Source organism: Salvelinus sp. IW2-2015, unplaced genomic scaffold (assembly GCF_002910315.2).
Source record: "Salvelinus sp. IW2-2015 unplaced genomic scaffold, ASM291031v2 Un_scaffold909, whole genome shotgun sequence".
Taxonomy (NCBI): Eukaryota; Metazoa; Chordata; class Actinopteri; order Salmoniformes; family Salmonidae; genus Salvelinus; species Salvelinus sp. IW2-2015.
In genome coordinates, this window is record NW_019942642.1 from 214,357 (window position 1) to 228,301 (window position 13,945).

Sequence of the window (13,945 nt, forward strand, 5' to 3'; positions counted from 1 at the left end):
TCTTACTTTCCCAGTCCTTCCTTTACTTTCCCATTCCCTTTCCCTATCCTTCCTCTTCCTTTCCCATTCCGTCCTCTTCCTTTCCCTATCCTTCCACTTCCTTTCCCTATATGTCCTCTTCCTTTCCCTATCCTTCCTCTTCCTTTCCCTATCCTTCCTCTTCCTTTTCCTATATGTCCTCTTCCTTTCCCTATCCTTCCTCTTCTTTTCCTTTTCATCTAATCTAAAGTAGCGAAGCGCATGCCCCACCCATCTGAGGATCTGTTTTTTCCAGCCATCTACTTCCTGTGTTTGAGGGGTGCAAAATCCACTTGTCACTTAAATCTCCGTAGACTGATTGCTTTTTGTGACTCTTCATACTCTTGCTTGCACCTGTCATTTTTCCCCCGCTAATGTTACGACAACGGAAATGTTTGTAAAGACCTGTCAAACACACCCCGGTAATGGTTGAAATGGGCTCAATGGGATACAGTGGCTGTTAGTTGAATCGAGAAGAACACTAAAGCTTCGTCTGGAATTGAACGTATCGTCTCGACACTTACATCACAAGAAAGAGAAGATAACTTTATTTTGATAGGTGTACAATTTTTTGTGGAATTGAATAAAGTAATAATTTAATACAGTTGAAATGTTTACAAACTACATGTGCTGAAATGAAAGCAATTTCCGAAAATGAACTCGGATTATAGTGATATTATGTCTGATCTCGCAAACAATGTAAAGTATGTTTAGATAGGTGTAATCGTGTTGATACCCTTTTATCCGAGGGTATCGTGCTATTGACACACTTGCTGAATTATGCAAGAGAATGTGACAACAACCGTTATTAATGAGACAGTCTAGACAGCGCAGGTAGGGTAGACAGAGCAGGTAGGGTGGACAGAGCAGGTAGGGTGGACAGAGCAGGTAGGGTGGACAGAGCAGGTAGGGTGGACAGAGCAGGTGAGTGCAGGTAGGGTGAGACAGAGCAGCGTGATGCAGAGCGGTAGACAGAGCAGGTAGGGTAGCACAGCGCGGTAGGGAGACAGAGCAGGTGAGTGGCAGGTGGGTGGACAGACAGGTAGGGTGGACAGAGCAGGTAGGGTAGACAGAGCAGGGAGTCAGGTAGCGGTAGACAGAGCAGGTAGGGTCAGACAGAGCAGGCAGTAGGGGAGACAGAGCAGGTGAGTGCAGGTAGGGCGTGGACAGAGCAGGTAGGTGCAGGTAGGGTGGACAGAGCAGGTAGGGTGGACACAGAGCAGGTAGGGTAGACAGAGCAGGTGAGTGCAGGTAGGGTAGACAGAGCAAGTGAGTGCAGGTAGGGTAGACAGAGCAGGTGAGTGCAGGTAGGGTAGTACAGAGCAGTGAGTGCAGGTAGGGTAGACAGAGCAGGTGTGTGCAGGTAGGGTAGTAGAGCAGTGAGTGCAGGTAGGGTAGACATGAGCAGGTGTGTGCAGGTAGGGTTAGAACAGAGCAGGTGGTGCAGAGTAGGGTGGACAGAGCAGGTAGGGTTAAGAGCAAGTGAGTGCAGGTAGGGTAGACAGAGCAGAGTGAGTGCAGGTAGGGTAGACAGAGCAGGGTGTGCAGGTAGGGTGGACAGAGCAGGTGAGTGCAGGTAGGGTAGACAGAGCAAGTGTGTGCAGTAGGGTGGACAGAGCAGGTAGGGTGGACAGAGCAGGTGTGTGCAGGTAGGGTATACCAGAGCAAGTGAGTGCAGGTAGGGTAGACAGAGCAGGTGTGTGCAGGTAGGGTAGACAGAGCAGGTGAGTGGCAGGTAAGGTAGACAGAGCAAGTGTGTGCAGGTAGGGTGGACAGAGCAGTGAGTGCAGGTAGGGTAGACAGAGCAGTGTGTGCAGGTAGGGTGGACAGAGCAGGTAGGTGGACAGAGCAGTGTGTGCAGGTAGGGTATACAGAGCAAGTGAGTGCAGGTAGGGTAGACAGAGCAGGTGTGTGCAGGTAGGGTAGCAGAGCAGGTCGTGCAGGTAGGGTAGCAGAGCAAGTGTTGCAGTAGGGTGGACAGAGCAGGTGAGTGCAGGTAGGGTAGACAGAGCAAGGTGCAGTAGCAGGTATGGTATACAGAGCAAGTGAGTGCAGGTAGGGTATACAGGCAGAAAGTGAGTGCAGGTAGGGTAACAGAGCAAGTGAGTGCAGGTAGGGTATACAGAGCAAGTGAGTGCAGGTAGGGTAGACAGAGCAAGTGAGTGCAGGTAGGGTAACAGACGCAAGTGAGTGCAGTAGGGTAGACAGAGCGCAGTAGGTAGAGTGCAGAGGTAGGGTTTAGACAGAGTCAGTGTAAGGTGACAGGTAAGGAGTAGGACAGAGAAAGGACGTAGCAGGTAGGGTAGAACAGACATGAGTGATAGGGTACAGAGCAAGTGAGTGCAGGTAGGGTGGACAGAGCAAGTGTGTGCAGGTAGGGTGGACAGACGCAGGTAGGGTACACAGAGCAAAGTGAAAGTGCAGGTAGGGTAGACAGAGCAGTGAGTGCAGTCGGGTGGACAGAGCAAGTGTGTGCAGGTAGGGTGGAAGAGCAGGTAGGGTATACAGAGCAAGTGAGTGCAGGTAGGGTAGACAGAGCAGTGAGTGCATGGTCGGGTGGACAGGAGCAGAGCTGAGTGCAGGTCGGGTGCGACAGAGCAGTGGTGTGCAGGTAGGGTGGCACAGAGAAGTGTGTGTATCAGAAGCGCATCGTCGACGCTGCAGCCGGTGAACAGCGGCAACGTGAGTCGCCAGGTCGGGTGGACAAGACGCCAATACGTGTGGCAGGGTAGGGTGGACAGAGCAGGTAGGGTATAACAGAGCAAGTGAGTGCAGGTACGGGTTATACAGCCCCCAAGCACACGTCGAGCTCGCACGCGTCGGGGGACACGAGCAACGCTGTGGTCAGCAGGCTACGGGCTGGCACACCACGCAAGGTAAGGAGTCACCTCCACAGACAAGTGAGCTGCAGGTAAGGGTAGACGAGAGCAAGTGAGTGCAGCGTACATAGTACCACGTGTGCAGGTAGGTGACAGAGCAGTCCGCACCGTCAGTCGGAGTGGGCCAACCTCCAGCGCGCTGTGAAGAGTCATGACGTCACGCCAAGTGTGGTGGAGAATGTTGCGGTAGGGTGGACAGAGCAGGTTGAAGTGCAAGGTAGTGGTAAGACAGCCCAAGTGAGTGGCAGGTAGGGTAGACAGAGCAAAGTGAGGTGCAGGTCGGGTGGACAGAAAGCAAGTGGAGTGCAGGTCGGTGTGGACAGAGCACAGTGAGTGCAGGTAGGGTGGACAAGAGCAAGTGAGTGCCAGGTAAGGGTAAGACAGAGCAGAGTGAGTGCAGGTTAAGGGTTGGACAGAGCAATGTGAGTGGCAGGTAGGGTGGACAGAGCTAAGTGATGCAGGTAGGGTAGACAGAGCAGGTGAGTGCAGGTAGGGTGGACAGAGCAAGTGAGTGCAGGTAGGGTAGACAGAGCAGGTGTTTGGTGGTTGCAGCCCTGTTCCTCACCTTTATGTTAATGTATTCATACACTGAAGAAAAATATAAACACAACATGTAAAGTGTTGGTCCAATGTTTCATGAGCTGAAATTAAAGATCCCATACATTTTCCATATGCACAAAAAGCTTATTTTTCTGAAATGTTTTGCACAAATTTGTTTAAATCCCTGTTAGTTAGCATTTTTCCTTTGCAAATATACTCCATCCACCTGACAGCTATGGTATATCAAGAAGCCGATGAAATATCATGATCATTACACAGGTGCACCCTGTGCTAGGGACAATAAAAGGCCACTCTAAAATGTGCAGTTTTGTAACACAACACAATGCCATAGGTGTCTCAAGTTTTGAGGGACCGTGCAATGACTGCAGGAATATCCACCAGATATGTTATCTACCATAAGCCGCCTCCAAAGTCATTTTTGAGAATTTGGCAGTACGCCCAATCGGCCTCACAACCGCAGACCACGTGTATGGCGTTATGAGGGCGAGCGGTTTGCTGATCTTAACATTGTGAACAAAGTGCCCCATGGTGGTGGTGGGGTTATGGTATGGGCAGGCATAAGCTACGGACAAAGAACACAATTACATTTTATCGATAGTAATTTGAATGGACAGAGATACCGTGACGAGATCCTGAGGCCCATTGTCATGCCATTCATCCACCTCTCATGTTTCAGCATGATGATGCACAGCCCCATGTTACAAGGATCTTTCCTGGAAAATGTCCCAGGTCTTCCATGGCCTGCATACTCACCAGACATGTCACCCATTGAGCATGTTTGGGATGCTCTGGATCAATATCTACAACAGCGTGTTCCAGTTCCCGCCAATATCCAGCAACTTCCCCCAGCCGTTGAAAAGGAGTGGGACAACAATCCACAGGCCACAATCAACAGCCTGATCAACTCTATGTGAAGGAGATGTGTCACGCTGCATGAGGCAAATGGTGGTTTTCTGATCCACGCCCCTACCTTTTTTTAAGGTATATGTGACCAACAGATGCATATCTGTATTCCCAGTCATGTGAAATCCATAGATTAAGGCCTAATGAATTTATTTCAATTGACTGATTTCTTTATATGAACTGTAACTCAGTCAAATCTTTGAAATTGTTGCGTTTATATTTTTGTTCAGTGTATATATACAAATAGGTACATATGTTTCTCTATTTAACTCAAAATATGAGTACATTGTAAAAAATATATAAAAGTAAATTGAAAACCTGAATTCCCACCAAAATCCCTGAACTCGATTCATTATTTGTGCGTAAATTGTTTTATATGCTATAATTCAGTCATTATCTGATGGATTATACATTTTTTAACAGTTTGGAGTATCTTCATCCATTGTCCAACACAGGAGGTTGGTGGCACCTTATTAGGGGAGGATGACCACATGATAATGGCTGGAGCAGGTACAGTAAGTGGTCACACACAAGGAAAGGAAGACTTTTCCGACTATTAGGAAGCAGCCCCTCACACATTATGCCCCAGCAATGTCAGAGACCCACCAAAGAAGGGAGGTATCCTTTCGGTGTCTGGACGTGGTTACATTGCTGTGAGTAAGAGCTCTCCATTTATCTCCCCTGTGGTGTGTAGTGGCCTAGCAGCGTGTGATTTAAAGTCAATTTCCCCCCACCTGGAGGGCAGGTTGAGCCCAGCACACTGAGGGAGAGGAGAGGCACGGTGACATCCATCACCTTTGACTGCTTTACGGTTCAAGTCTCCTGGGCTTGGTTCCCATACCACTGCTTGTTAGACATGGGCTTTTACCAGATAAATATTCTATCATCGCAACAGGAGGCAATGTCTATCTATGTTCTGCTATTTTGACATACAGAACCCATTCATTCTCCCATCTCTTATCTCTGTCTCTCAGGTGCCACATCCGTGTGATTGACACATTTGGCACAGAGCCGGCATACAACCATGAGGACTACGCCACCCTGCACGGCTARAGGACCAACTGGGGATACTGGAACCTCAACTGCAGGCAGTACATGACCATGTTCCGTGAGTGAACCCTGAGCATAATCTCTCTTCTGACACTGGATGTGAGGGGAATGGGGTTGCGCTTGTTTATCAGGTATCAACCTCAGAAAGAAAGAAAGTGTGAACGGGTAATAGGGATTTTAGTGGAGGTTTGGCTTTTGGAGTGTGTGTGTGGGCACAGATGTTGTGGGGCGCTTGTGTAGGCCTCTGGCCTCTCACAGTGGAAGCTCAGGGGCAGAGAGAAGAGGAGGAGCCTGGAAGGGTAATAGCAGTTGTGGCCAAACAGATGCCTAGAGCTAGACACTAGAACTTAGCACCATAGGCTCTCACTGGCACGCACGCAGAGCTCAGACATCCATCTGGGATCAGTGGAAGGAGAGGAGACTTCAGCTGTGTTTGTGCTCTTCCAATTAACTGAGTGAGCATAGCTTCTGTGGAAGTACTGCTGTTTTGGAAATACACATTGTAATTGCAAGCCACACTCATATTGGGTTTGAAATAGGAACACATTTTATATATATATATATAAAATGTGAAAAACAAAATGTTTTCATGTTTACTGGGAATACTCAGGCCTTGCTTTGTTTCCTGGTTTATGGAGTGACCACTGTTCTTCTCTTAGGTGATGTGGTCCCAGCTGGCCCAATCAATTCCTTTAACCACTGTCTCTTTATTCCTACAACTTACTCAACATGCTGCTGACTTTCATCTGAAACTGAATGTCAATATTTAGTTTAGTGTTTGACCTTCACGTGTGCTCCCTTTCCGGCCTCTAGGTCACCAGGCTGCTCATTATGGCGCACACCTGTCACCATCGTTACGCGCACCTGCGGGTCTTCAGACTCACCTGGACTCCATCACTTCCTTGATTACCTGCCCTTTATACAGTTGAAGTCGGAAGTTTACATACATTTAAACTCAGTTTTTCACAATTCCTGACATTTAATCCTAGTAAATATTCCCTGTCTTAGATCAGTTAGGATCACCACTTTATTTTAAGAATGTGAAATGTCAGAATAATAGTAGAGAGAATTATTTATTTCATCACATTCCCAGTGGGTCAGAAGTTTACATGCTACCAAATACTAATTGAGTGTATTGCCTTAAAATTGTTTAACTTGGGTCAAACGTTTCAGGTAGCCTTCCAAAAGCCTCCCACAATAAGTTGGGTGAATTTTGGCCCATTCCTCCTGACAGAGCTGGTYTAACTGAGTCAGGTTTGTAGGCCTCCTTGCTCGCACACGCTTTTTCAGTTCTGCCCACACATTTTATATAGGATTGAGGTCAGGCCTTTGTGATGTCCACTCCAATACCTTGACTTTGTTGTCCTTAAGCCATTTTGCCACAACTTTGGAAGTATGCTTGGGGTCATTGTCCATTTGGAAGACCCATTTGTGACCAAGCTTTAACTTCCTGACTGATGTCTTGAGATGTTGCTTTAATATATCCACATAATTTTCCTGCCTCATGATGCTATCTATTTCATGAAGTGCACCAGTCCCTCCTGCAGCAAAGCACCCCCACAACATGATGCTGCCACCCCCGTGCTTCACGGTTGGGATGGTGTTCTTCAGCTTGCAAACCTCCCCCTTTTTCCTCCAAACATAACGATGGTCCATTATGGCCAAACAGTTATATTTTGTTTCATCAGACCAGAGGACATTTTTCCAAAAAGTACGATCTTTGTCCCCATGTGCAGTTGCAAACCGTAGTCTGGCTTTTTAATGGCGGTTTTGGAGCAGTGGCTTCTTCCTTGCTGAGCGGCCTTTCAGGTTAATGTCGATATAGGACTCGTTTTACTGTGGATATAGATACTTTTGTACCTGTTTCCTCCAGCATCTTCACAAGGTCCTTTACTGTTTTCTGGGATTGATTTGCACTTTTCGCAAAAGTACGTTCATCTCTAGGAGACAGAACACGTCTCCTTCCTAAGTGATATAACGGCTGCGTGGTTCCATGGTGTTATACTTCGTACAATTGTTTGCACAGATGAACGTGGTACCTTCAGGGTTTGGAAATTGCTCCCAAGGATGAACCAGAATTGTGGAGGTCTACAATTTTTTGGGGGTGAGTTCTTTTGATTTTCCCATGATGTCAAGCAAACAGGCACTGAGTTTGAAGGTAAGCCTTGAAATACATCCACGGGTACATCTCCAATTTACTCAAATTATGTCAATTAACCTATCAGTAGCTTCTAAATCCATGACATTTTCTGGAGTTTCCAAGCTGTTTAAAGGCACAGTCAACTTAGTGTATGTAAACTTCTGACCCACTGGAATCGTGATACAAGTGAAATAATCTGTCTGTAAAATTGTTGGAAAAATGACTTGTGTCATGTGCAAAGTAGATGTCCTAACTGACTTGCCAACAATATAGTTTGTTAACAAGAAATTTGTGGAGTGTTTGAAAAACGAGTTTTATGACCCCAACCTAAGTGTATGTAGACTTCCGACTTCAACTGTATGTCACTCACTTTGGTTCCTTCCCCAGGCGTCTTGGTTTCTATTTCATGTATGTGTGCTGTTAGTGTTTCTTGTTTTGTATTATGTTCCGTTTATTTTATTAAAACACTCACTCCCTGWACTTGCTTCRCGACTCTCAGAGCACGTCGTTACATTGACTTTGASTTATTGAGCMTGACKCTTTGCTATGTTRGTCCCTRACAGCACACACTCCAGACAACTCCTTCATGGGTTTTGTGGCTGAGGAGCTGAACGACACAGAGAGYSTGAGCATCCAGAGGAACAAGGTGGACAGCATGGCAGTGGTGTACGGCAAAGAGGCCAGCATGTGGAAGGTGATCATATGGATATTAATGTTCAATTTCTACACCACTAATGTCACAAATCAAGCAAAGAAAACCATATTGCTGAGAGTGCATTTGACTGACACCCCAATAGGCGTATCACCAGCTCCTGTTTACAAGATATCAACAAACAAGTGACTTTTTCCCTACTAAGATGTGCAGTCCAGTTGAGGTGGCGTCTCAACATATTTACACAACAGTCAGCAGTCTGTTATACGCTGCAGTGTATTCTGTCATGATGTGTTAAATGGAGTGCACCCCACTTCCAGAGACAAGCTGAAACATGCCTAAGTTATTCTCTCCTATCTGCCAAGCATGACACTTCAATCCGCTAGGTATATGTATGTACGCCCAGAGAGGTGTGAGTGTTGTGGAAGTGGCAATTGTTTTTGTTTAGCGTAAATTCTCRCTCCAAGCTACAGGAAAAAGGCATCACTTATTYATGTGTCTGGCCGCCTCCCCGTGGTTGAATCAGCTGCATTTYTTCTCTCACTCTCTARGCTTATTGAGTTCCCCCTCACTCTGAACAGTTTGAGGTACGGCGTGCGAGGTATAATATTTATGAGTATGAATGCCATCTGTGTCTGGCTCTCCCTCGACACTGACTACCCCTCACTGCTTCTGGCATCATCCTCAGCTCTCCGGTTCTCATGCTTGTCAGCTATGTGTTGTACTACAGCTGTATGTCCACAAGGAGACAAAATGACTATCATTTTATCTCTCCCACTCACTCACTCTTTTCTTTTCTCCTTCCCACATGGTTTCCTCCTATTCTGCTCTCATGCCATGTTGATGGATCATCTCCAGCTCCAAGTAAGTATACCTGCACTTCCTGTCAATGATTGACGTTTTGAACYCCCTCTGAAACGTTGTTTTACATTGAGCCGTAGTACGGACTGTCCCTGGTGTTTGGTTTCTCRGCAGATTCCTTTTATAGAGATTGATACTGTTCATGCACAATGAATGCGTTAATGTTCCATTAAATGTGCCAGACAGTTAACAAACATTATTTTGGAATGAGTCAGCAGCTTTAGCTCTTCAGACACAGAAAGATGTTTCAGGTGAATRATCTTTATCTACCATAAAGATACTGGCGTTTTTATAAAAAGGCCTGAGGMTTGCGTTCATCCTGGTCTATCTGCATCTGTCATCCCCCTGTCAGATCAATAAACTGCTGCCCTATAWCAGGTTTAGGAAAATACAAAAGGTGGAGTTTTAATCAATACTCAGAATGTCAGCTCTCTACTAATGATAGTTTTACTTTGTGTGCTCTTTTATATGGAGACACTGACATCAGTGGTTCTATTTACAACTGGGAGGGTTCTTAGTCTACAGAGGGAGAGCTCATACATATTTATTTATATTGTGTTCAGTACAAATGTTCTATGTTAGGCTAAGTATGCCACTGAAGATTTGAAGCAATACAACATTCTCACCACTATATGTAAATCATGCTTACCCAATACATCTCTATGATCAGTGACCGGTGTGCTGCTGTAGCCAAGGTGAAACCCATGCTTACTCTTCACACTCTATGACCATTGTCGTGTCATTTGCCCTCGTGCTGCTGTTGCTTGGTGTAGGAAATCAGATCACCCCTCTAATTGGCTATGCCAGTCTGTATGCACCAGAGGCTACAGTAGCCACCCCACTAATCCTAGTAACAGTCAGTCATACAGGCTTCTGTCCACACTGCCCTGCACCAATCAGAAGCTCTCCAGGGTGAGAGGCCMATCAGTCAAGGGGTTTTAACTCTTCTGAGAGATGACCTCCATGTTATTGTAATCTTCTTAGGTTGAGCACATTCTCCRTTGCTCTTCAGTCCCAGGAGGGTGACACAGATAATATGGAGGAATCTCTAAGTGGAAGAGGCTGACAGCCAATGTCATGAATAACATGTMTGCCCCTGTCTTGGTTATGCCTGCAACCAACACACTGAACATAACTTTATGTTTGAGAAGAACTTTGAACTCATACAGAATTGGTTAAAAAAAAGGAGTTACATTCTGCATATTTGGGGTGGATAGGTAGATTATACTGTGTGCCCAGTCCGTCCTAGCCATTTGTTCCATTGACCCATAGGGTAAGGAAAGGTTCCTGACCATTCTGCACCGCTACATGGATATCCATGGGACTGTCTATTATGAGACACAGCGCCCTCCAGAGGTGCCTGCTTTTGTCAAAAACCACGGCCTGCTGCCCCAACAAGAGCTGCAACAGCTGCTCAGAAAGGCCAAGGTATGGAGGGTTTCAATACCTTTTTATATAATATACTTCAAGTACAAGTTGCCAGTAAACAGCAGCAGTTTGGTTAATATTTTTATTTTCCTCTCTCAAACAAGCTCTTCATTGGGTTTGGCTTCCCATACGAAGGGCCAGCCCCTTTAGAGGCCATAGCCAACGGCTGCATCTTCCTGCAGCCCAAGTTTAAGCCGTCCCACAGTTCCCTCAACCATGAGTTCTTCAGAGGGAAGCCCACTTCCAGACAGGTGAGCGGGTTGTCTCTGTGGTGTCAGTGGACTGTCTCCATACTGTCGAGAAKATGAATGTTAGTCAGTGAATTAMTGCAAGGTAGGCCTCAACCTGACTCGTGTGCTTCTCTGCTCGTGGCTGTGTCCATGTATTGTCTGGATGGAGACTGTATTGACTGATYTAGTATTGTGTTAATTCCTCCATCAGGTCTCCTCACAGCATCCCTATGCTGAGCAGTATATAGGCAGGCCACATGTCATCACYGTGGATTTCAACAACTCCCAAGAGTTTGAGTCTGCCATACGTGACATCATGAGGACCAAGGTTAGTATGCTAATTTCACTTGAGATGATAATATAATATATGCCATTTAGCAGACGCTTTTATCCAAAGCGACTTACAGTCATGTGTGCATACATTTTAAGTATGGATGGTCCCGGGAATCAAACCCACTATCCTGGCTACAGAGGACCACATGATTTCACAGAGATAAGCGTGGCTGTTCAGAGACAAATGACCTTTCAGATGTATTATCTTCACTGCWTCTCATGTTAAAGAAAGTCTTMAGTATTAACATTACCTACGCATATGATTAATGGTGCCGTGGAGGTATATAATCTCCTCTCCCACAGACTGTATTTCCAGTTGTGACCCACTTCTCTCTCACATMGCTAATTGAGCTGTTAATCACAGGATCCAGTGTAACTGCAAACTGCATAGCTGGCTCCTTCCAAGGACTTTAGTCCTAATTGCCTCAGAGATGGAGTTGCTTAGTAGGTAAACTGGGCAGCAGACACCTGGGTTAGTATGGCAGTCTTCCAGAGGGCCCATACTGTCTTCTCCAGGCACTAACCATTGTCTACTGGAGATGATATTAATCTATCATGCTGTGCTCAATCTGTCTCCAGGCCAACATGCAAGGTACGGCCAATCGATCCCTCAACACGCGGGAAATAATGGCAGGTTAAATATAGCCCAGACTTGCTGCTGAAGGAACCAAAACGGAGCATCTACTTGACGTAATGCTGTGGTAGAACACGTGCATGTAATGGGTTAGGAGTGGAGGAGAGGGGCAGGAGGAAAACAAAACAACTAAATAATACAGGACACAAGCACTTCTCATTATGTTGATATACAGTGCATTCAGAAAGTATTTAGACCCCTTGATTTTTACATTTTTGTAATATACATTTTTTACCCCACTTTTTTCGTCATATCCCATTACGATCTTGGCTCATCGCTGCAACTCCTCAACGAGCTCGGGAGAGGCGAATCATGACCCGCCAAACCACGCTCCTTAACACCCGCCCACTTAACACGGACGCAAGCCACACCAATGTGTTGGAGGAAACACCGTTCAACTGATGACCGAAGTCAGGCTGTAGGCACCTGGCCCACCACAAGAAGGCACTAGAGTGCAATGAGCAAGTAAAGCTCCCTCCGGCCAAACCCTCCCCTAAGCTGGACGACGCTGGGCCAATTGTGCGCCGCCCTATGGGACTCCCGTTCACGGCTGGTTGTGATACAGCCTAGGATCGAACCCGGGTCTGTAGTGACTGCGATGCAGTGCTTTAGACCTTTGTGCCACCCGGGAGGCCCCAGACCCCTTGACCTTTTCCACATTTTGTTACATTACAGCCTTATTCTAAAATGTATTAAATAAATGTGTTTCCTCATCAATCTACACACAATACCCCATAATGACAAAGTGAAAACAGGTTTTTATGTTAGCAAGTTTATTACAAATAAAAACATATCACATTTTACATACGTATTCAGACCCTTTGCTATGAGACTTGAAATTGAACTCAGGTGCATCCTGTTTCCATTGATCATCCTTGAGATGTTTCTACAACTTGATTGGAGTCCACCTGTGGCAAATTAAATTGATTGGACATGATTTGGAAAGGCAAATCTGTTTGTTTACTAGACAGGATTGTGTCGAGGCACAGATCTGGGGAAGGATACCAAAGAAATTATGTAGCATTGAAGGTCCCCAAGAACACAGTGGCCAACCATCTCTGGAGCGCTCCACCAATCAGGCCTTTGTGGTAGAATGGCCAGACGGAAGCCACTCCTCAGTAAAAGGCACATGACAGCCCGCTTAGAGTTTGCCAAAAGGCACCTAAAGGACTATGACCATGAGAAACAAGATTCTCTGGTCTGATGAGACCAAGATAGAACTCTTTGGCCTGAATGCCAAGCGTCACGTCTGGAGGAAACCTGGCACCATCCCTACGGTGAAGCATGGTGATAGCAGCATCATGCTCTGGGGATGTTTTTCAGCAGCAGGGACTGGGAGACTAGTCAGGATCGAGGGAAAGATGAACAGAGAAAAGTACAGAGAGATCCTTGATGAAAACCTGCTCCAAAGCCCTCAGGACCTTCAGACTAGGGGTGAAGATTCACCTTCCAACAGGACAACGACCCTAAGCACACAGCCAAGACAACGCAGGAGTAGCTTCGGGACATATCTCTGAATGTCCTTGAGTGGCCCAGCCAGAGCCCGGACATGAACCCGATCAAACATCTCTGAGAGACCTGAAAATAGCTGTGCAGCGATGCTCCCCATCCAACCTGACAGAGCTTGAGAGAATCTGCAGAGAAGAGTGGTAGGAACTCCCCAAATACTTGTGTGCCAAGCTTATAGCATCATACCCAAGAAGACTGAAGGATGTAATCACTGCCAAAGATGCTTCAACAAATTACTGAGTAAAAAGGGTCTGAATCCTTATGTAAATGTGATACATAAACAACCCTTTGTTTATGAATTATGTCTTGATGTGTGCCTCTGGCTATCTGTAAAATAATAAAACAAGAAAATCATGCCATCTGGTTTGCTTAATATAAGTAATGTGAAATGATTTATAAGTATAATTAAAACCAAATCCTTTTAGACTTTTACTGGGTGACTTTCACTAGAGTCATTTTCTATTAAGGTATCTTTACTTTTACTCAAGTATGACAATTGGGTACTTTTTACACCACTGAATATCACAGGGATTAGTATTGTTGTTCACCCACATTGGATCAAAGAGGGGACATGTATGTATACATTTGCAAAAATGTCTAAAGATCTGTTTTTGATTTGTCATTATGGGGTATTGTGTGTAGATTGATTAGGGGGCAAAAAAAAAAAAAAAAAAAAAAACAAAGGAAACAAGAAGAAAAAAAAAAAAAAAAAATGAAAAGAAATTAATGTAATACTTTTGAATAGGT

The 13,945-nt window shown here is 45.6% G+C and overlaps 1 protein-coding gene across 1 annotated transcript in view; it reads left to right on the plus strand.

Moving 5' to 3' along the window:
• LOC112069103 (alpha-1,6-mannosylglycoprotein 6-beta-N-acetylglucosaminyltransferase B-like) overlaps positions 1-13,945 on the plus strand; it is an 83,310-nt gene that overhangs the window by 56,455 nt on the left and 12,910 nt on the right. Inside the window, 6 exon segments of the mRNA XM_024136391.2 lie at positions 5,336-5,469; positions 8,115-8,245; positions 9,062-9,067; positions 10,337-10,492; positions 10,597-10,743; positions 10,934-11,050. Coding sequence (XP_023992159.1) covers positions 5,336-5,469; positions 8,115-8,245; positions 9,062-9,067; positions 10,337-10,492; positions 10,597-10,743; positions 10,934-11,050 — 691 coding nt within the window.